Genomic DNA, 22676 nt, shown 5'->3' with positions numbered 1-22676 from the left:
CAACACGGTAAAATATTAATTTTTAAGCTCAAAACCAAGATGGCGTCGAAATACAAGATGGCCGCCAGTTTTTTTTTCACTCCAAATTAATATCCTATTCTTCACTCAACTCGAAAAATGAACCAGCAATTGAAAACATATTACTTTGTTGTACGAACAATGATAATTGCATTGATTGCACTCGCCATATACGTCAAAATTGTAGAACATGATTTAAAAAATCGTTCATTTCATAGGGTAAATACCATTGCACACCTAGTTTCTGTAGCCTATCTTACTCAGTTTTTTCTCAGCTTTCTGATGGTGACCTCAGAATTCAAAACGAGCGGTGCGCTAATGGTGAAAAAACGGTTTTCCTGACGAAATTCAAGATGGCGGCCAAATTCAAAATGGCGGACAAAAATTTTTTCCCATCAAATGAAAGCTACATCCTTCTTCTATACGATGTCATTAAGTTTACTATGTGTTTCAAGAGAATTATCAGACATATCACGTGGTGAAATACCTTAGATTTATCAAAAAATGTGCTTTTTCGCAAACTGTTTAGCTAGCTGGCGAACGAGGGGTCCACAAATTTGAGAAAACCGAAAGGACCACCCTTAAGTTTTATCGAAAACTAGCGATCAGTGACATAAAATTGGAATTCTAACGATGCGTGCCGATGGCGGCCTGGTTTCAGCGAGAATTGCTCCATACATAACACTCGCCATGACCCTATGACTAACATTTGTATAGGTATGTATGGACTTAGCTGATGTGGCTTATTTAATAAGTAGTTCTTTCACTCATTGATTTTCTTCAAAATCTTGTCAAATACAAATAATTGATGGATTAGATTTATTACTGCAGTGAAAGTGCTTTGTGTTTATTAAGCATGATTAAACATTTTATATTTATTAAGTGAAAAATTAATATCAAATCCAGAATTCCCAGAGAGTTAAATACTTTATAGTATTACAACACCATAGGAGATCACATAACATCAACTAGTCAAAGAACGGAATTTGGTCTTATTATTTAAGTGGATGCTAGTACTGATCGCCCTTTGCTCATATCCACAACCCGGTGCACGCGCCCTGTTGGATCTCGAAAACCTCGTAGAAGATTACAAACCGTCAATGGCATTTCCCATATACTAACCCACATTGCACATTCAAGGGTCAGCCACCATCAGTTTGTAATCTTCTCACCAGCTTGAGATTATATTTTCCTGGAGTATGAATGATTTTAATGAATGGTAACCGTATTATGTAGTAGTTTGAATAGGATCACTAAATCAGAATACAAAAAACTGATTATAATAAAAACTTGGCCATTGTTTTTAAGTTCGTGCAACCTCTAATCAACATTACAAAATACAGCAATGATTTAAGATCATCGCTAACTGAAAATATAATGCCAAGCCCAGGGCATTATGAGCTGGCTAAAGCTCTGTTAGTGAAGTAATAAAGTAGTGTTTAGTGGAACAGTAATTCCACCCGTGTGTTTTCTTTCTTGCGAGAAAAAAAGTCCCGATTAAGGCACTGCGGCGCTTAGTCAGACTGGCAATTTTGCCGGTGTTTCAGACTACAGTAAGGGCCATTTTCTTCACCTTCGCTTAAGCCGTAAACCACATTTACCCATACGATTAAACCAGGTTTAAGGCCTAAGCGGTGGTGAAGAAACCGCTTATAAGAGCTTTTAAATAATTGCTGGGAAGCGTTGAAGTACGTTTCCCAACAATTCCCAGCAAACATTCTGGACAAAATTATGTTTACATTACTTGCCGTTATAATAGAGCTTACCTATTTGATGAAATATCTGTGCCTAAATTACATAAGAAAGATCAGAATTGTGTAGGAGTTCTTGATTTATATTCACTGCCGTGAATCGCAAGTCAGTCGCATATGTAAAAAATAGGCATTGAGAAAATGGGCTGTCAAGTTTTCAAACTCGTTTTTCATACGAATATTCAAAAAATTCCCAGTTGTGAAAGTTTCATAAGGATTGAAACATGTTCCAATCATGTTTCAATCCTTATGAAACTTTCACAACTGAGAATGAGCATTAATGACCGTACAATTCGTAGTTGCTACCAGTGTTGTTCAGACTCATTTCCCCGAAAATAACATTTTCCGAACTACGAAGCCTCGAACTACTACAACCATGCTCTATCCTCATAAGATAGAAAAACAGATGGTTAAGCTTGAGTACTGCACATAAAATCGATCAATTTTGATCCCAGAGAGCCACAATTCAAGTTTCGGTGAAATGAAATGAGTGAGTGAGTGAGTGCGAATCATTTCACCGAAACTTGAATTGCGGCCCACCGAGATCGAAACTGTCGGATCCCATGTGCAACACTCAAGCCCAACCACCTCCCCCTCCATCTCAGGAATACAACGCACAGTTATAACAGTTCATGGCTTCACAATCCGAATTTCGGGCAAATGAGTCTGGTCAACACTGGTTGCTACTCCGTGATTGACTAGAATCATCGAAATTGTACACGGAATCAACAGACGTAGCTTGGGAGTAGCATACCATCTTCAATGTATATTTTGAGGACTCTGAAATTAGTAATGTCAATAACGGCGCCGGCCACGTCCTTACGGTCATCGGGGAAGGGAAAGAATGTTAGTGTGACATCCAAAGTTACTAAAGACCGAGTATACCTCTGCATCTTCATGGTTGCCACGGGAAGGAGTTTTGTTAGTGGGAGGGCTTCAAAGCTACATGATCAGGATTCACCTTGGTAAGTGATGCGATTCATGTAACCTCTGTTTAAAAAGTTATCTATCAATGCGTCGACATCATCAACATTGAACTATTCAAAGGTTTGAATCTCGAAATTTTATAAAACATGAATAAGCGCTTATGTCAACACTTAAAGTGACGAACTTTTCAAAGTTTGTTCAACAAATTCATAAAAAAATACATGTCATGATACAAATGTGTTATTACAAGCATCAAACGAGCTCACCAATTACTAATCCACCCTCGACTGAACAGTTACAATCGCAGCGCCAACACGTATAAGCATGAATATAAAATAACTCCGATGGCGCGCGAATGAAGTGCTAACTGAAAAACAAAAACACTCCGAGCGCGCGAAAAATGAATCGGACAGCTTGAGTCTTCGCAAAGCACTACCCAAGCGATCGAAGCCACCGAAAACACACTCCGAGCGCGCGAAAATGAATCGGACTGCTTGGGTCCTCGCAAAGCACTGGGCAAACGAACGAAGCCAGCGAAAAACACTCCGAGCGCGCGAAAATGAATTGGACTGCTTGGGTCCTCGCAAAGCATTCTCCTTATGAAACTTTCACTTTCACAACTTGCTTTTAACTACGATATCGTTCCAAGAAAAATATAAAAATTATCAAAACTAGTTACATTTTTGTGTTCCACGGTGCGAAACTCTGTAGTTGGACTGATATGCGGTTACTTTTCATTATGGGACAATTTGACTCGCTGTTTTTTCCAACTTTTTCCGAATAAATCTTACTATCTCATTAGTGCAGCTGAAAGAGCATTGAAAGAGATGTTGAAAACTGAACTCAACTCAATTTTGACGAAAATGCAGATGGGACTGACTTGCGATTCACGGCATTTCACATGGCTAAAATATCATCTAGTCTGGTGATTTTAAGGATTCTGTTAGTGATTATTATATATCCTTCAAGAAAGCAAGTAGGTTATAAAAACATTTTTTGAAGTCGTCAAAATGGAATTTAATCTTTAAATTAAGAAAAAGAAACGAAATTGAACAGATATAGAAAGAAAAATATACACATGAAAGTTTCCCGGAAGTATCGAAATAATCGGAAATATGAAAATTGTCCCGCTTTAGAGCAATATAATACCTGGTCACTTTAGCTCAACATAAATAGCAAGCCCACTAGACAATGTTTCATGACGAGATGAATTATAACCAGCATTACTGCATAAACCCAAGCAAGTTTAACCAACAACGACCTTTGCTTTTAAGCTTTGCACTTTGCAACATGTTTTACACTGTAGAACATGTACGTACTTGATCTGGAATAATTTTCTCCCGCGTTGGAGCGAAAAACATCTGGTCACTTCACTGCCCATTACTGCAAATTTGCCACATTCGACATTTTTGTCAATTAAGTTAAGTTAATACCGTGCAGAGTCATAAATTGATAAACACTTTCGATCAGTAAGTTAAATCTGTGAGATTGTTCTAGAAAATTCGAAAAAAAATATCAAGTTGTTTTGTTACATTGGTTAATTGTAACCGCATAACAGTCTCATAGAGAACATGAGCCTCGTAATGTAGTAGCTATGATATTTATACCAGAATTATTTTTTGACTATTTACCCAATATACAATATAAGGTGTACAAAATTTCAGCCTCAAATAAGCACTTTTGAGTTCTCGGTAATCTTTAGAAATTTTAGTTTATTTTCATACTGTCGTAAAATGCACACTTCACACTCAATCTGTTCGGTAAAAATAACTGGGTTTTGGAACTACCGAAAAAGTCTGTAAACTAAAATAAAATGTCAGAAATTGAAAAACAGAGATTTTTCACTGAAATTTTGCAGAGAGCTTTCTTTTTATGTCATATATCGGTAAAAAATAAAATATGGTGAAATTTGCTTTTCAATTACGCGTGGCGACAATTTTCATTTTACTGACTTTTTCGGTAGTTCCAAAACCCAGTAAAATTTTACCGACCCCAGTAATTTAATCTAGGTGTGTTGGTATTTTATTTACTCAATGCCTACTTTTGTCGAATGTTACAAATATGCAGTTATGGTCAGTTATGGCCTGAAGTTTTGCCAATGTCCAAAATTTATGTCAATACGAATTGCATTCTTTAAGAAACAATCCTAGTGACTTGGGGCTACTAGTTTGAAAACCTCTATGCTTCGGTACCTCGACACAATCGATTTATTTATCTGGCACAAAACAAAATACCGTCTTGGACCGAAGCGGAAACGTCAACACAAAATGCTAAATTAATGCTATTCCATATTTGAATCTGAAAAAAACTGCCAGATTCTCATCCGTTTCCTAGGTATAGAGGATCCTTACCTTTGTATCAGTTATTGCTTTCGACTTTTGCGATGACCTTAGATTTTCGTTTTACTGCGTACATTTAGGGACTCGGTACGGAGCGCTGCTATACTCGTTGTTTTATTCCTTTATTTCTGCTGCCAATCGCCCAGGCTAGTAGTGGCCTTGCAAGTGTCCTCGAAGGCTTGCCCTATCCGCCTTGTTCCGAAATACTGCCACCACAGCCGTTCCCCGTATGCCACCAGCAAAAGCAGCAGTAGTAATTTCGTACCCAACAGCCTTGGAGAGCCAAAAGGAATGTTTTCATAATCACTCTTGGTCAAATTCACTTTCGTTTCACTGAGCACTCTTTATGTTTGCTCCTCTTCCATTATGTTAGCTTTTCACGTTCGATTTTTTTTCGCTTTCGTTCAACGTTATCTATCTACGGTGCACTTGTCCACATAAACGATTAACTAATGTGACTAACAAACCGCCTCAGCATCGATGAAGAATTCGAGTTTTCTCTTCCTTCATTGACCCTTCCCAAACATAATCACACACAGGAACAGGATAGTCTTTGAACCAGATTTTGACGGAAGTTCCAAAATGGGGCGCTGGCATAAAAACAAACTACAAAACAATCACAATTTCTCACCAACCGTATAAGTTTCGCGTTATTCCGTTGTTGGGATATTTTTTCGCATCAAAAATGGCACACGCACTATTAGGAAAAAAGGCGACGTCGCGATCATTGATAGAGGAGGAAAAACATTTTTGTCGTCGTCCATCCATCGGTCCACTCACTGACTGGCTCGCGAGCCTCTTCGAACTTTATGATTTTTTTTTTGTTTTGCTTTTTCAAGAAGCGACGAGACCATCGAGCTTGACGTTTATCGGGATTCTGCCCCATAAAGGCCCCAAACGCTGTCTGTCACATTCTGAACTCCGACAAAACGCTGAAAAGTGCACGAAAAAAACATTTTACCTAATTTTTTAGTTGACTTTACCCAAAATTAAGTATTGATCATCTTATGTTTTTTTAGAGTCCGGCGGCGGTCGTACGCCCGGTACAGTGAACTGACACCCGCAGGGTGAAATGAATGGAAAAATTTTCCCGTCCAAATTGAAAGCACTTGGTTTTCGCAAAATGACAGAAGTGTATCTATGTATTAGTGATAAATATCAGGAGCAACTGAACACGATGAGTGTGCTTACTGTCTAGTGCATGTACTGTGTTTGGAAGTTGGAGGTTCTGTATGATCAGTGACCGCTGCGCTTATATTTGAAGACATGGGCAGATTATCGCCATAATTGGATTTATCTTGAGACAGACAATATCTATTGTGCTCTGAAAGATATATCCAAGTAATGCGATTATCTGAAAAGTGATATTATGTATCCGGTAGAAATCAAGACCAACATTTATTTATAATTATTTTTTTCTCGGGCACCGTGCGTCGCAGCTAATATTTGAATAGTGCGCTGTTGTAATAAAAATCGTAAGAATGCAGTGCCACACTAAAAAAACTTATTTCAAAATGCGGCGAGTTGAGACGCGTCGCGAGTTTCACTAGCGCGATCCGGTTTGGTGGCGGTGCGACAATAATAAAAATCACCAAATGTTTCAGATTTATCAAATTTGAAACATTTGCGTCCTTGAAGAACGAAAAAATCCAAGCCTATTTTGACGTTGCGTTTGAATTGCGCGCATATTTATCTTCTGCGCGTTACTGCCGCCGCTGGATGTGGATTTAAAATGAGCGTAGCAATATATCGATAGATATCGATCATTCTCTCAACCCAAAATCTCTCGGTATACTCTCTCTTCCCCACCAATGTTGTCAAAAACAGAGAGAGCTGCACCTACCCAATGGGGGTAATTTGGCCCAATAAGCCAAATTTGGAGGCCTTGGAAATTTAGTCAAATTTGCGTTATTGGGCTTAACTACGGTTTTGCGTTGAAACAACTCAGATTTGGGTTTATTCACACATTTCATAACGCAAAAATAGGGTCCTAAAGCCCTGTCCAAATTTTAGTGCCAAACGCTCAAGTTTGGGCCAAAAACGCATGTTTACTCAATTTTCTAATGTTTTCCGTTAGTTTAAGCCCAAAACACATTTTTTTAGATTTTGTCACATCCTTTGACTTAAACTCAAATTTTGGGTGTATTTTGTTTTTCGTGTCCCTTACGAAATGTCAGATAGGAACAACCCCAGTGGTCGAACTAAAACCCCTGTGGTGTTTTTGTCGACTAAGCGAACGTCAAACATGATCACAAGTGTCAAGGTTCATTTATGGAACAAATTTTTAAATTAAAGTTTAAACATGATATAGCCATTATTTGAGCATGCTAAAGTAGTTACAGTAACATGCTTTTTCGTGTTATTAAATAAAAACAAGATTTCATTAAAAATTTTAGGACCCAATTCAAACGTACAACATTTGAAACTGCATATTAATGCTTTATTTGATTGCTCAAGTGCTATATTACGTTGCTCAGACGTAGTAGAGTACATTTGGACAACTTATAAGCGGACATACATGAAACTTAGGTAAAATTATAAGAAATACCAGTTTTCAATTATTTTTGCTATAAAATCCAATAATTCTAACAATAGCATTCATTTTTGTTGTAGAATTCAATCTAAAAATATATATTCGTAAGCACTGAAAGAGTTTTGGTTAAAATATATTCAGTTTACAAAAATCATAAAAAGTTTTAATTATCTTTGAGTTTAGCAAATTGTTATATCATAACTTCAAAACTCTTTTGAAATGTTATTTTCAAACAATTTAAACCAAATTTTCGTTCTAAACAACAGTTAAAGGTCAATTTCAAAATTGTCTGTAGAAATAATTTTAAATAAGAACTTCGTTTTACAACACAGTACCCTACACTATGATGTACATACCTTCACATCATTCATGTTATCTCAATACTCAATTATTTTTAAATTCATATTTAAATTATACTCAAAATAGAGCCCTATTCTGCGGTTTACTTATTTTATAATAAAAATATAAAATATTCCGAATGAGCGGAGCGCATTGATATACTTTTTATTAGAATATAACCTGTTATTTTCACCATTTCAAATAACGCATGTGTTGTGGTTACGGCAATCATATTCATTTTATCAATCTCTATGATAATGTTTGGTAGTAAAATATGAAATAAAAATAATAATTGCGCAATTTTTAAATAGGAACATTAACTATGGATTATTTACATCCATTTAAGAGCCAAACCAAAGACAAATTAAAGACCCCCATGTCCCTTGCAGCTGCCCAAAATTTTATGGCTCATAAGGTAATCTAGAATGCCGTTCAAAGTGTACTGCGATCTGTCAAACTTGGGTACCTTTTGCACTACCGAGGGACCAAATGCAGTACTAGAAGTGGTACCCAATCTGAGCCCGAGTGGGACGGACCTGGCCAAACTGAAAGAAATTGATTAAAATTTTTGGTTTATATTTTTTTATAAATGTTATATTAATCAAGATTGTGAAGTATGATATACCGATATCTATTCGTAAGTACTCTAAAACTGATTATAAGTTCTTAAAACTCTTTCAGTATCGTAGTAATCATTGTTAATTAATTGAACTTGAAAAAATTACGTTATTATTCGACTTACTAGATTGCTTTTAGCAAAACACATTGAAAAAGTGGTATTTTTCTTTTTTCCAAATGTACTGCCATCTTCTTCTTCTTTCTGGCGTTACGTCCCAACTGGGACAAAGCCTGCTTCTCAGATTAGTGTTCTTATGAGCACTTCCACAGTTATTAACTGAGAGCTTTCTATGCCGATTGACCATTTTTGCATGTGTAGGTATATCGTTTGGCAGGTACGAAAATACTTCTATGCCCTGGGAATCGAGAAAATTTCCTTTACGAAAAGATCCTCGACCAGTGGGATTCGAACCCACGACCCTCAGCATGGTCATGCTGAATAGCTGCGCGTTTACCGCTACGGCTATCTGGGCCCTCATAGTTTTGCCATCTCATGCCATATTTAGGAGTTTTTTTATACAAATTGTATATTTTGTTTCCAATGAACAAGTTTTGGAGACCAACTTATGACTTATGCAATTAACGATGTGAAAATCATTATAAATAATAAAACTTTCATAATAATGATGATAATAATCATTTAGCGATATGCAATTATCCCCTGAAATTATATTCAGAAAAACAGGCAAAATATTGAAAAAAAAGTCAATGATACCTAACTGAAAAAAGTGCAAATATGTGCAGCTAAATTCTTCACAATCCTTTAGTTCACATCTTTAAATAACGTTGGAAATGTATTTTAACCTGCGACAAAAAAGTATGGGATATGTAAAGTTTCGGTAAAAAATCGAATATGTTTTTTTAGTGTCGTTCCCACATTAACCCGAACTAAAGTACAATTTTTTATGTCGTTTTATTTTTCTAAGACAGCTTTTTTAGTAAGCTTTCGAATAGTATATAAAGTTTTGTATGAATAACTACAATTCTGCAGTATATTCCATCCAACGTATACCTTAAATTTGTACTGAATTCTTTTTTTTTTTCTAAAACACTTTAACTTTGGCATACTTTTTCAATGAAACTACAAAGGATTTTGCTCTAGTATTGCAGGAATATCTTAATATAAGTGTTTACTATGTATTGATGAACCAGTAGAACCTATTAAAACAAGTCATTATTTCGATTATTGACCACCTGATCGCCCATAATGATTCATCAAGTCAGGGCTGATAGCAGTCTTTCTTCAGATTAGGGCTGCCCAACGTACGGCCCTCGACGTCGTTTGTGCGGCCCGAGAAGAGTTTGAGGAATCTTCTCATATCTGGTACGTCTACTACATCTGAACAACGTAATGAAGATATTGAGCAATCATCCAGCATATAAAAAAATAGTTTTGAATGTTGTATGTTTGATTTTCGTTAAGTGTACGAATATGGGATTGGCTCAATTTTGAACACAAACTCAATACTTTTCCATTATTCCAAGGATTTTAACGAATAAATAAAGTTCATGATTGCCAAGCAATAGATGACACCTACGACCTTCGTATATCGAAGTCCACCCGCATAATCATGAACCGTATTTCTACTGTTTCCCTAACTGTTCATAACCATTAACGACAATATTAGAATAGTTCCAAATGACATCCAAAATAACAATAAACCAACCCTTTCACAAACTGGTTTGACAGTTTGGTGAATGGTAATCGGGAAAATCACAATGTGGAAAATGGGCGGTTAAGTTATGTAACCATTTGAAAACGTCTGTTTTCTCGAACAAAATTTTTCATTTACAGTTTGCCAAATGATGGTTATATTGTGCCTTTTCACAAAATTCACATTAACGCAAATAGTTAGAAAATAGTTGAACTATAAAATAGAAATAAGAAAAGTAATGTATGTGTAATAAGTGGTTTGTGGTTGGTTATGATTGTTCAACCGTATGCCTTACTGGACTGATATGTTCATATTATAAGAATAATTATAATTATTTTCGACTTAATTGAAGAAGAAATAATGAAACTAAACGTTCATACCAAATATGAGAATTTTTTGTTTTTTTTTTATTAAACCTTAAGCTATCTCAAATACATTGAACTAAATTCCATTTCTAAAAATAATAGATGATTGCAGTCCCGAGTTGATAACAGCTTCGCGTTTCACCAACATATTTTTTTAGTTGTTTTGTTGCGCATCATGTTCCGGACTGACTCCTTATGAATTGCATTGCCGTAAGTTGCCTTCTGTGCGTATCAAAACTTCGGAAAAGCGCTGGTCGCTTCTGTTGGCACAGGACAGTTTTAGCAAGAGTCGGCATCTTTTCTGGGACCACCTTCTGGTAATAACTGCTGTTTTGTTGTGGGTAGGAACTACTGTAGACAGGGGGGGATTCGAAGGAACTGCATCGGCATTCGAAGCTTCCAACGCCTGTTCTTCTTACGGCCACCGACTTACCAGGTAGCTGGATTCTATTCGATGTTGCCTATTAGTGTTGATCCGGTTCCTAAACCTGCAATAACAAATGCCGTAAATACCGTTATAACTTAAGGACACGTTGAAATACCTACGTTTTGTCTTTTTTCCAATAATGTGGCACGAAAATAGACGGCAGCAGTTTTTATTGCAATCTTTCTGGGACAAAAAAACGGAGCAAATTTGCAAAGTCAACATTTTATTTGTTTTTTTTCGATTCGCGAAAAATACACGCTCAAAAATCATCTACTCAGTGACTGTATATTATTCGTAAAATGAAAAAATATATATTTATTTTTATTTTCTATTTTGCACTTTTTGACTGAAAAGACAAAAATACAGAAGTTTTAAAATGTAACTATAGATGTTGTGTGCATCGTTTCAATAAAAAAAGATAGATTTTAAATTATTTTACTTCTTGCCACTGATGTACTTTTCAAACGTGCATAAATCAACACTTGCAAATACCAAAGCTTGCAACAGGCACGAAAATAGACGGCAGCAGTTTTTATTGCAATCTTTCTGGGACAAAAAAACGGAGCAAATTTGCAAAGTCAACATTTTATTTGTTTTTTTTTCGATTCGCGAAAAATACACGCTCAAAAATCATCTACTCAGTGACTGTATATTATTCGTAAAATGAAAAAATATATATTTATTTTTATTTTCTATTTTGCACTTTTTGACTGAAAAGACAAAAATACAGAAGTTTTAAAATGTAACTATAGATGTTGTGTGCATCGTTTCAATAAAAAAAGATAGATTTTAAATTATTTTACTTCTTGCCACTGATGTACTTTTCAAACGTGCATAAATCAACACTTGCAAATACCAAAGCTTGCAACAGTTTCCCAAACTGTTGAAATTAAGTTTTGTATTGTAAAATTTTCATGTGTAATTGTGTTGTGCAAATTTATATCTGACGAGTTTTTATTTTTATATTATCCAACTATATTCGTCCACTATATTTTATTGTCACAATTTGGGATACATTACTCAAACCGCTTTTAATAGTAATTATTTTTGCGTTTCATATTGTTCAATGAAATAGCAACTGTTTGTGGAACATTAACCCTTCCAGATATAACAAACATGTTGTTTGGAAAGTGTAACAAATTGTATTTTACTATGCGGGCGTGAATCATTTAAAAGTTTTAAACCTACTTGATTCGGAAACAGTGCCCCGTACGAAAATGAGGTTGAGTCACTGTACTCGTATCGAGTAAATTTGTTTCAGTGTCAATCCGACAATGTTGTGACAGTTTCCGCGTTTGCTTGTGTTAGTGAAGCCAACTATTGAGTGAAGCACACCAAGCACACAGTCCTCAACTCCGACAACAAAAGAACGCATAATCCAAATCCAATCCACCATCCATCCCGGAAAGTAAAGCAGGAAAGATTCATTGTTGAATCTGAACGTCTGGAAGCTGTATCAGTCGGAAAGGCATCGTTTGCTTTGCGAAAAAGCAGTCATTAGCTAAAGGTAAGTAGTAAATAACAAGGAACAATTCCAAGACACCACAGCAAAACTTCGAGACGCTGCAACATATGCCTTGTTTTACAATAGTTTTAATACACCAACGCTTATTTTCCGTTCGATTTCTCTTAGATTCAAATGGATCCCGAGGATTATCCAAGCGACAGTGACGCTAGTGATGAAGATTTCCGACCCGATAAAGTTGAAGATGACTCCGCGAGTGAAGTAGATTCCGACGACAATTTGGAAGGCCACGACGCAGAAGACGATGGCGAGGAAACTGGCGGTGGGGGAAGAAAACGAAAGCAAAAGTCCAAAAAGGCCGGTAACAAGAAAGCCAAGGTTGATAACTCTGCAACTAAAGAGAAGAAAGAATCCACTGGCGATGAAAATTTGAAAGAGGACGACGAAGACGAGGAACGATTGACTGATGCTCTTTGGGCGGATTTTCTAGCAGGTACCGGAAATTCTAATGGCCCTAAAATCTCTGAGCCTAAAACGGCTACTTCTACTAAAAAGGAACTACCCCGAAAGACTCCAGAGACCACAAAAACTACACCAGAACCAAATAAAATTGCAACAGTCACGAAAATATTCGAATTTGCCGGAGAAGCTGTTGAAGTGACGGAAGAGGTTTCCAAAAGTCCAGCTGGACAATCAGTCAAACCAATTGGAAAGGCCGCTTTGGGATCATCCAATGGAAATGCTGGCCCAGCCAAACCGTTCAGTGGACGTCCTTCTGGAGGGGGACTCGGAGCAGTATTAGGTCAAATTGGCAAGAAGAACAAGCTAAGCACCCTAGAGAAGACGAAACTTGATTGGAACAGTTTTAAGCGCTCTCAAGGAATCGAAGAGGAACTGCAAACGCACAATAAAGGCAAAGACGGCTACCTGGAAAGGCAAGACTTCCTCCAGAGGGCTGATGTGCGACAGTTCGAAATAGAAAAATCCTTCCGTCAGACCACCAGGAGTAATCGATAAGACTTATTGCCGCTAGGAAATCCATTCAAAAAATCACTTCTCATTTCCTATTGTTTGCTTGTAAAGCAATCTAAACTATATGCTGCGAACAAGTGTATGTAATTGCAAATTGTCCTAATTATATTTACCTACATAACTGATCGCTTGCATAATGCTTATGGACAAATAACAATTATCAACTGCATTCAAAACTCTTCCCATTATTTTGAAAACTATCCGAACGCCTTCTTGTTTCGACGAAGTACAAATTACAATTATTAAAGGTTGCGGTGCATGCTAAGCACTAGGGTGGCCCATTAGGATTATTTAAAAAAAAATTGGAAAATGTAGTCTTCCATATCTTTTTTACCAGCCACTGGTCCATAAATATTGAATTGCAAAATCTTCAGTTCTACCTCCAAATTTTTTGCATATGGACTTCCCAGAAGCTGCTCTGAAAGTTTGAGCGGAATCCCACTATGAACTGTTTCCATATAGAATGGCGACCAAAAATAGTTTTGCCATCTTCTTCTTCTTTCTGGCGTTACGTCCCAACTGGGACAAAGCCTGCTTCTCAGATTAGTGTTCTTATGAGCACTTCCACAGTTATTAACTGAGAGCTTTCTATGCCGATTGACCATTTTTGCATGTGTAGGTATATCGTTTGGCAGGTACGAAAATACTTCTATGCCCTGGGAATCGAGAAAAAATTTCCTTTACGAAAAGATCCTCGACCAGTGGGATTCGAACCCACGACCCTCAGCATGGTCATGCTGAATAGCTGCTCGTTTACCGCTACGGCTATCTGGGCCCTCATAGTTTTGCCATCTCATGCCATATTTAGGAGTTTTTTGATACAAATTTTTATATTTTGTTTCCAATGAACAAGTTTTGGAGACCAACTTATGACTTATGCAATTAACGATGTGAAAATCATTATAAATAATAAAACTTTCATAATAGGAATGATGATAATAATCATTTAGCGATATGCAATTATCCCCTGAAATTATATTCAGAAAAACAGGCAAAATATTGAAAAAAAAGTCAATGATACCTAACTGAAAAAAGTGCAAATATGTGCAGCTAAATTCTTCACAATCCTTTAGTTCACATCTTTAAATAACGTTGGAAATGTATTTTAACCTGCAACAAAAAAGTATGGGATATGTAAAGTTTCGGTAAAAAATCGAATATGTTTTTCTTTTAGTGTCGTTCCCACATTTACCTGAACTAAAGTACAAATTTTTATGTCGTTTTATTTTTCTAAGATAGCTTTTTTAGTAAGCTTTCGAATAATATATAAAGTTTTGTATGAAAAATTACAATTCTGCAGTATATTCCATCCAACGTATACCTTAAATTTGTACTGAATTCTTTGTTTTTCTAAAAAACTTTAACTTTGGCATACTTTTTCAATGAAACTACAAAGGATTTTGCTCTAGTATTCTAGGAATATCTTAATATAAGTGTTTACTATGTATTGATGTACCAGTAGAACCTATTAGAACAAGTCATTATTTCGATTATTGGCCACCTGATCGTCCATAGTGATTCATCAAGTCAGGGCTGATAGCAGGTCTTTTTTCAGATTAGGGCTGCCCAACGTACGGCCCTCGACGTCGTTTGTGCGGCCCGCGAAGAGTTTGGGGAATCTTCTCATATCTGGTAAGTTGACTGTTGTACTTAATTAAAATTTGAACATACTAAGGATCATTATCAATACCTTCGATTAAACTTCCAGCTAGTATTTCAGTGAGGTAATTCACTACGTTAGTTTTCACTTTTTCTAAATTTATCTGATTTCTTCAATGATTTAAAATTAAAAAACTTAAAAATTTGGCAGCACTGAAAAAAATATTCTACATGTAAATCTACCTTACGAGAATCAATTTGGGTTTCATGAAGGCACACATTTTGATAATGACATTAATTTATTTAAGATTAAAATAGCACTCTGGGGACGGACCTGGTGTAGTGGTTAGAAAAAAACGCCTCTCACGCCGAGGACCTGGAATCGAATCCCATCCCCGAGATAGTGACTAAAAATTTCAGTGACGACTTCCTTCGGAAGGAAAGTAAAGCCGTTGGTCCCGAGATGAACTAGCCCAGGGCTAAAAATCTCGTTAATAAAGACAGAAAAAAAATAGCACTCTGTCATGATTTTTTTCCATATTTGATAGAAAAAAAATGAAGAGAAAAGGCTAATTTGGTCGCACAAATTATCATCTCAAAGACTTGATTATTCTATTGATTATTGATCTATTTGATCTGATTATTATTCTATTGATTGATTGATAGACTTGATGATCAGACTCACAAAAACATTAGCAGCAGAAGCCACAGATTCAAATTTTCACAAGGTATCCAGGTGTATTTCTGACCAAATAATAGGATTCATATAAAATCCTGGACAACTGCCTCACATTTTCCAGAAAACGATTTTAGAATATAAATTCTGAGGACTGCAAACTGGAAATCGCAGTAGGCGTTGCCGCGAACGGTCGTGTTTTGTTTTGCTCCACGCTTTTTTTTTCGTTCTCTCGTTTTTGCGATTTTGCCGATAACTTAACTAGTGCTACGCCATCCGGATTGCAATTGGGAAGTGAATTTTCAAAAAACGTAGATATTAAAAAGTGAATAAACCTCTCAGACGCGTTCAGTGTGATATCGCTTTGGCTAATTGGCTTTGTTAATATTTGTGCATCCACGTGATTTTTTTCCCGATTGCGTTTGTGTTTCGGTTGACGGTACTACGCCACCCGGACGGATGGTTCGGAGGAATAAAAACAAAATTATGATTTTGTGATTATGTTAAGTGGTAAAGTTTTATAAATTCGTAGTAAGTAAGAAATAGAAATGGTGGTGAAAAGGAACCCAATGTGGTCTACCACCGACAAATATTATATGTGCCACGAGGAGAAGGAAATAGATACCTAATCGATTGCTGAGTGGTTTTGATGACAACGCCGCATTGGATGGATTTTGGTGAGATTGTTCTGATTACATATTTATCGATACCTAAATATTAAATACGCGCCAGTTTCAAAGCAAACATCTTTGAAACAGGAAGTGTGTATGTATTATCATTATCCATTTGATAACGGTTATGCATACATGCGGGGCTTGTTGTTAGTGAAAGTGACTTCTGAATGGACGTGTCTCTCCAGCCATTCTGAAATGGGTCACAGGATCTGCAATAGAGCTATCACCTTCTAACTCCCGGACTGAAGTTTTTTGCAAAAATGTAGGATCTAAGCAGTTTTGCTGAAAACTTTTTTCCATAATACCATTGCCGGACAGTGGGGGTTAGATGGATCACACACACACACATAAATTCTGAGGACTGCAAACAATTTTTACAGAAACCTGCGTTGGATTTTCACAAAATGTTATGCAGAATTCTCAAATAACTCTAGACAGGATTTTTAAATAACGATGAGTGGGTTTGTAACCAAATTCTGTGTAGGATTCTTACAACATCTTTGACATGATTCTTATATAGTATTTAGAGCAGGATTTTCGACGATTCCTGAACTAAGTTCTGATATACTCTTGAACACAACTCTTTCACAAAATCATTATAGAATAGGTACTGAGTGGGTTTTGTACTGAATCCAAAGTAGGATGTTGAAAAACAATTATGTCGTCAATTTTTCCCAAACAGTTTTGGTTTTTCTTATTGGGTTAAAAAAAATTAAAATAGTTTGGCCCGCCGCGGAATATTATTTCTGAGATATGGCCCGCGGTTGAAAAAGGTTGGGCAGACCTGACTTACGGTTTCTATTCTAAAGTCTCTAGAAAGTCGGAATAAAAGATTACGGTTCTAATGCCATACTAATTTCAAATTTTGGTCGATCCAATGCTGAGAAAATCAGCCATGTTTTCTCAAGGTGTTTTTTAAAAAATGTCAATTTTTTTAGTAAAAATTTAAGTAAACAAAATTCAAAAAATGTGTTTGTCAATATACCTAGTATTACCTACACTCAGGCAAATGGACTATCGATAAACATAGGAACCCCTTATGAAAATTCGCCACAAGAAATCGGGTTGAAATTCATAAATTTGCCTTATGAAACCAGAATTTGAAAACAAAAAACGTATACGCGGCACCTAGGTTAACTTTTTGTATACAAGAAGTTATTTTAAGTTTTGCAGGGCTGGTAACGGCTGAGTGTATTGAAAGTAGAAACTTTTAGAAACCTCTTGCCTGAAAAAAAAGAGACCAAACAAAAACCAAAACGAAATCTAACAATCTAAAAAGAAACATAACAGAAACCATAATATAAAAGTTAGTATAACTAGTAATCCCAATAGAATCAGACCATACATTTTTCTAAGAATATTTTTGAGATTTTTTCGTGCCATTGCGACAAGTGTTAGACTGTATGTTTTTATCATTATTTTTCTAACAATTTCATCAACAATGTTTTCAGGTGTTTGTTAAAAGATTTAGATATACATTTTTTTGTACGGTATTTAGTTGGAGCTGCCTGACAGCTTAACTTGTCAAGGCTGAACCCTCGGTCTGGTTTTTACCAAGTTTCCCCTCTACCAGGACCAATACTCAGACGGACTAGGCTATGGTGCCCACATTAACACTGTTTTTTTATTCGTATTATGACGTGGTAGTTTTTGAAAAATACCCATATTACCTTGCTTCTGAGAAAAGGAAGCATTGTGAAAATTAGCAGCTCCATCAGAATTTGTTTGAAATAGTAGGGTAGTAGTGTCATTACTAATACTGTCTAGTCGAAATGGTTTTGAATAATTTGTCATTTTAGTGCTATCATGGTTACTCCTGTCTATTACGTAAGATTAGAATCTTAAATGTCAATTGTCGTCAAGTCTTAACAAAATTGGCTGTTTAGTAGTAGTTCTAGTTAATTTCGTTTTTTGTTGTTAAAAGTATTTATTGGTCACTAGTGGTCCCGGCAAACTTCGTCTTGCCATCAAGTAGGCTGTTGGAAAACGTCAAGAATTCCCCCTACAAAATGACACCTTAGTCTTCTCCCGTTTTCTCAATTATTCCGGAGATTTTCCCGAAATTTTTCCTCGCACGAACAGGTCGCATCACTTGAGGAGTGTAACAGGGAAAAACTTGCGTCAATCCGTTGACCCGCTCTCAAGTCATTTCGTGACATACAAACACCACTCCATTTTTATTTATCTACTAGAAGAAAGATAGGGTAAGTGTACCAATTATGGCCATAGTGGTTCCCTATTTGGCCATACGGGATAACTTGAATGTTTCCACTTTTTGAAAGGTTTTGTATGTTTTAGCAGTAAGATATAAGATATATCTTGATGTTAAAACATTCGAAAAGATTAAATATGTAAAGGTTCTCGAAATTTCACATATGGCCAAATAGGGAACCACTATGGCCATAACTGGTACACTTTGCCTAGATAGATAGATTACGTTCATATATCCTTAACACTTCACATGTCGCGCTGTTGTATTTTGTATAACACTGTTGAAAAAACCTCGCTTTCCGTTCACAGAGAACGGTCGCTACAAAAGTTCGACAACTAGGAATGAAGAAAGCAACTATGCAACGAAGGAAGACGTCCAGTGTTTGAAATTGGAGGTAGAACGTATCAGCAAGGTGATCTCTGATCTGCCGTCAATTTCTACACATACCACAGCACCGAACGATTTCAAGTTTGACCTAGCTTCTAGTTCTTCGCCTACATCGAAATCACCGCTTACTTCAACAAAAATCATCGACCACACTCCTGATGCAACGATCAATTCGAATCTACAACTGTTTATCTCCAACATAGCGAATGACGTCACGGTGGATGAAGTCGAGCAAATGGTTTGCGAAACGATTGGAGCCGATCAAGTTTTGAACGTGAAATGCTTGGTTTCATCGTGGAAAGATCTTTCCACGTACGATTATGTGTCGTTCAAAGTCGTCCTTGATGCAAAATATCGAAATTCCGTCTTAACAACATGTAATTGGCCGATTGGTGTAAAATGCCGCGAGTTTCGAGACTACTCCAATCCCGTGTGGAGACCTTCATATCGGACAACGAACAATTCAGTCTGATTTGTAATTGTTACCTATAAATTGATTGTTTTTTGATTGCTGTATATGTTCCCTTTTTGGTGTATGTATGAAATTTTGTAGTATCCTAGATTATAAGTACTTTTTGGTAGTCTGTACGATTCATTCGGAGACGAAATAAATAAATAAACAACAGCAGCGTGCTGGTTCTGACGGTTGTAAACCGCGCGACGACTGGAAGGTTAAAGAAAAAGTCACTTTCCTTGTCTGTTCAACAATTTCTCGAAACTAGCAAGTGTACCCTAATGATTGATCTCAGCGTCTTACTTTCAATAGTCATTATTATAGTGATTATTTAAGAGCAAAGTTACCTTAGGCTTCTAATACAGTATCTTACAAGATTCACTTTTCGGTGGCAAATGCAATGCTTCACAACGCCTACTTTCACTTGTAAATTTTACGAAAATGAAGCTGGATTTAGATTGTTGATACCATTGTTACAAAAGAGGTATTCCTTGTTATGGTAACGTAAAAATCATATAAAAATAAGATTGTCGCCACTTGTTTCTACTCAGTGAATCTACTAGTCTTTTTCAAAGAGTTCATTTAGTGTTTATTCCCCTAAAAAATCCTCCAAGAATTTCGTTTTAGACATCTCAAGAATAATAACAAAAATTACCTCAGAGATTTTTCGAGAAAGTCTCTCCAGGATTGTATTTAGGGATTGTTCCATCGATTTCCCTAGGAAAGAGTCCCGTTAAGAACATTTTCAAAAATTACACCAGTAACTTTTCTACAGAAGCTTCAAAGGATTTCTAACAAAATAATCTTTCGAGATTTCTTTAAGAATTCCACTAGAATTTGGTACCTTCAAGAAATACTGCAGAGATTCTTCATAAGAAATATTTAGGAATTCCTCCAGTTTCTAGTTGGGTATGTTTAAAGAAAAACTCTAAGATTTTTTTTTCTATTTTCTTATACAATGATCAATGAAAGAACGCCTGGACTCTTGAGAAGATTTCCTAGATAAATTGCTAAGATAATTGAAAAAAAAAAGTCAATTGAATCTCTGGATAATATCCCCCAGTATTTTTTGGATCAATTTCTTTAAAAGCATCGGACGGGATCCCTAAAGAAATTTATATGGTAATGATTGGGAGAATTACAACAAAAATCACTGTAGTGTTGACTGGTGTGGAACCTCATACAAACTTTCAAAGATTTCATGGAGATTTCTTGGAATTTCTTGAGAAATGTTTAGAAGAACTGCAGGAGTAATCCTTGGATGAAACGCTTGAGAAATTCCTATAAAACAAATCTAAAGAATCTTTATGGTTGAATTACTTAACACTTCAGTCGTCGCGCTGTTGTATTTTGTACAACACTATTAAAAAAACCTCGCTACTCTTTCACAATAGCAGGGTGGTGGTTTTGACGGTAGCGAACCGCGCGACGACTGGAAAGGCAATGAATTCCGGAAGAGTTCTTAATCTTTCAGTTGTCGCGCGAATTTTTGTAACGCGAGTAGTCGAGTGCAATAGGCCAGGAGAAGTGGATGAACTTGTCATTCATTTTTCTGTCAAATCTCATACAAAATCTACTTTTTCTTTGACAGAAATTCACTCTAGGTGAACCACTTCCCCTGGCCTATGTTGCTGAACAACGATCGGAAACGCGAGGCACGATGAATTTTCGTAGGCATCAAAACAGAATCGGCGAATAAACACAAACAACCGTTCGGGAGCTTCATTCGTTCGTGTTTCATTTTCGGATCGCTGTTTCTCCCGACGCTATCATCGGGTGATTTTCCATCACTCGGTAATGTGAACGGTACGATCCACGCTGCCTGTTCTTCGCGAAGAGCAGAAAAATATTCATTTCGATCATCTTCATGCGGGCTCACAGCAGCATTTTTAACGGCTCCGCTCAAAAATGAGTGCCGAGCGCACAAAATCGGCCTCTTTTCGGGCAGCACAGATTCTGTACAAAGGGGCTGTACACAGTTTTGTGCAAACGGTGGTAAACAAAACTGAATGAGTGAAATGCGCACAGAGGAGGAACGCTTGGAATGCGCTTCCATTTTTGTTTTGCTTCTGAAAACATAAAAAACATTCCAATTTAAAGTTTTTCAGAGATTTTTTTCATTTGAATAGCCGAAGCGGAAGCAAATGGGGAAAAAACTTTCGCATTTGCGACCATGTTCCGGCTTTTTGCTAGAAAACTTCACAGAAAACTCCCCATCTTACCAACGGCCAACTGTTTGCTGCCGCGCGGGAGATCATTGACAGTTCCGTTTCCATCGATCCCCGCACAGCCGAAGGCCAACACGTCGGCAACTCACAGAATGAGTGCGACCTGCACAGAATTTTCACTCAGTCAGCCAGTTCTGTATTGGTTGCCTCATTCTATGTAATTTTAACACATGCGCTGCGTGAAGCTGGCTTAGCGTGGAATGTTTGCTTGACTTTACGAGAAGAAGCAACCTTGCAATGAATCACGAGAATGAACATCGCGTGGATAAATGAATCCTACGAGTGGAAAGGCTTCGTGAACCACTTATCGGTGTGTTCATTATGCTTCTTCGGCGTTGCATCCGTTCGCTATTTGCGATGCTCTTCGCGACGCAAAAATGAAAAATGAATTTTGGCGAATGTTGGATCGCGAAGATGCGTCGATCATTGTTCACGAAGAAGATCCATCGCAACACTGGTCGCGTGTTGTACTTTATACAACATCCTTAGTTTTGCGAATGTCCCAGGTGTCTGACCACTTAGAAAGATGACATTTTCGGCAAAATTGTTCTGTAGCTCAAGGTCTATCATTATTTTAGCCAAGAAATTCGGGATTTTGCCACTCGATGGCGTTAGTGAGCATGAAATGTTTGTTTTGCAGATCTCAGGATCCTGACCACTTAGCAAGATGGCGTCTTCGACAAACTTGTTCGGTAATTCAAGGACTATCCTTGTTCAAGCTAGTTGATTCCACATTTTGCCACCAGGTGGCGCTAGTGAGCATAAAACATTTGTTTTGCAAATATCTCAGGAGCTTGATCACTTAGAGAGATGGCGTCTGCGGCAGAGTTGTTCAGTAGCTCACATTCTTTCTTTGTTTAATCCTTGAAGTTCGAGATTTGGTAAAATAATGATAGTCCCTGAGCTTCTGAGCATTTTTTGCGAAGATGCCAGCTGTCTAAAAAGTCAGGATCCTGCAGTATCCGCAAAACAAAAGT

At 36.9% G+C, this 22676-nt stretch overlaps 2 protein-coding genes across 3 annotated transcripts in view; one reads left to right on the top strand and one right to left on the bottom strand.

Moving 5' to 3' along the window:
- The window catches only part of LOC5569164 (transmembrane protein 170A), a 110031-nt gene that overhangs the window by 37933 nt on the left and 49422 nt on the right, over positions 1-22676 (bottom strand). Inside the window, exon 1 of one of the 2 annotated variants that reach the window (XR_002500021.1) lies at positions 5048-5907. The exons of the other annotated variant lie outside the window; for it this stretch is intronic. The gene's annotated coding sequence lies outside the window, so the exon portion shown is untranslated. Of the gene's footprint in view, positions 1-5047; positions 5908-22676 lie in introns of those variants that run through there. 2 annotated transcript variants of the gene reach the window in all.
- On the top strand, positions 12309-13645 carry LOC5569162 (craniofacial development protein 1). The gene is made up of 2 exons (XM_001658303.2): positions 12309-12479; positions 12606-13645. The coding sequence occupies exon 2, from the start codon at positions 12612-12614 to the stop codon at positions 13452-13454; it is 843 nt and encodes a 280-aa protein (XP_001658353.2). The 5' UTR covers positions 12309-12479; positions 12606-12611; the 3' UTR covers positions 13455-13645.

This window comes from Aedes aegypti, chromosome 2 (genome assembly GCF_002204515.2).
Source record: "Aedes aegypti strain LVP_AGWG chromosome 2, AaegL5.0 Primary Assembly, whole genome shotgun sequence".
Taxonomy (NCBI): Eukaryota; Metazoa; Arthropoda; class Insecta; order Diptera; family Culicidae; genus Aedes; species Aedes aegypti.
The sequence above is the reverse complement of the archived record's forward strand: the minus strand, read 5'-3'. Positions and strand labels throughout refer to the sequence as shown.

Bases quoted from the DNA above. Each gene is read 5' to 3' on its own strand.
- LOC5569162 (XM_001658303.2), top strand. From the start codon at position 12,612: ATGGATCCCGAGGATTATCCAAGCGACAGTGACGCTAGTGATGAAGAT.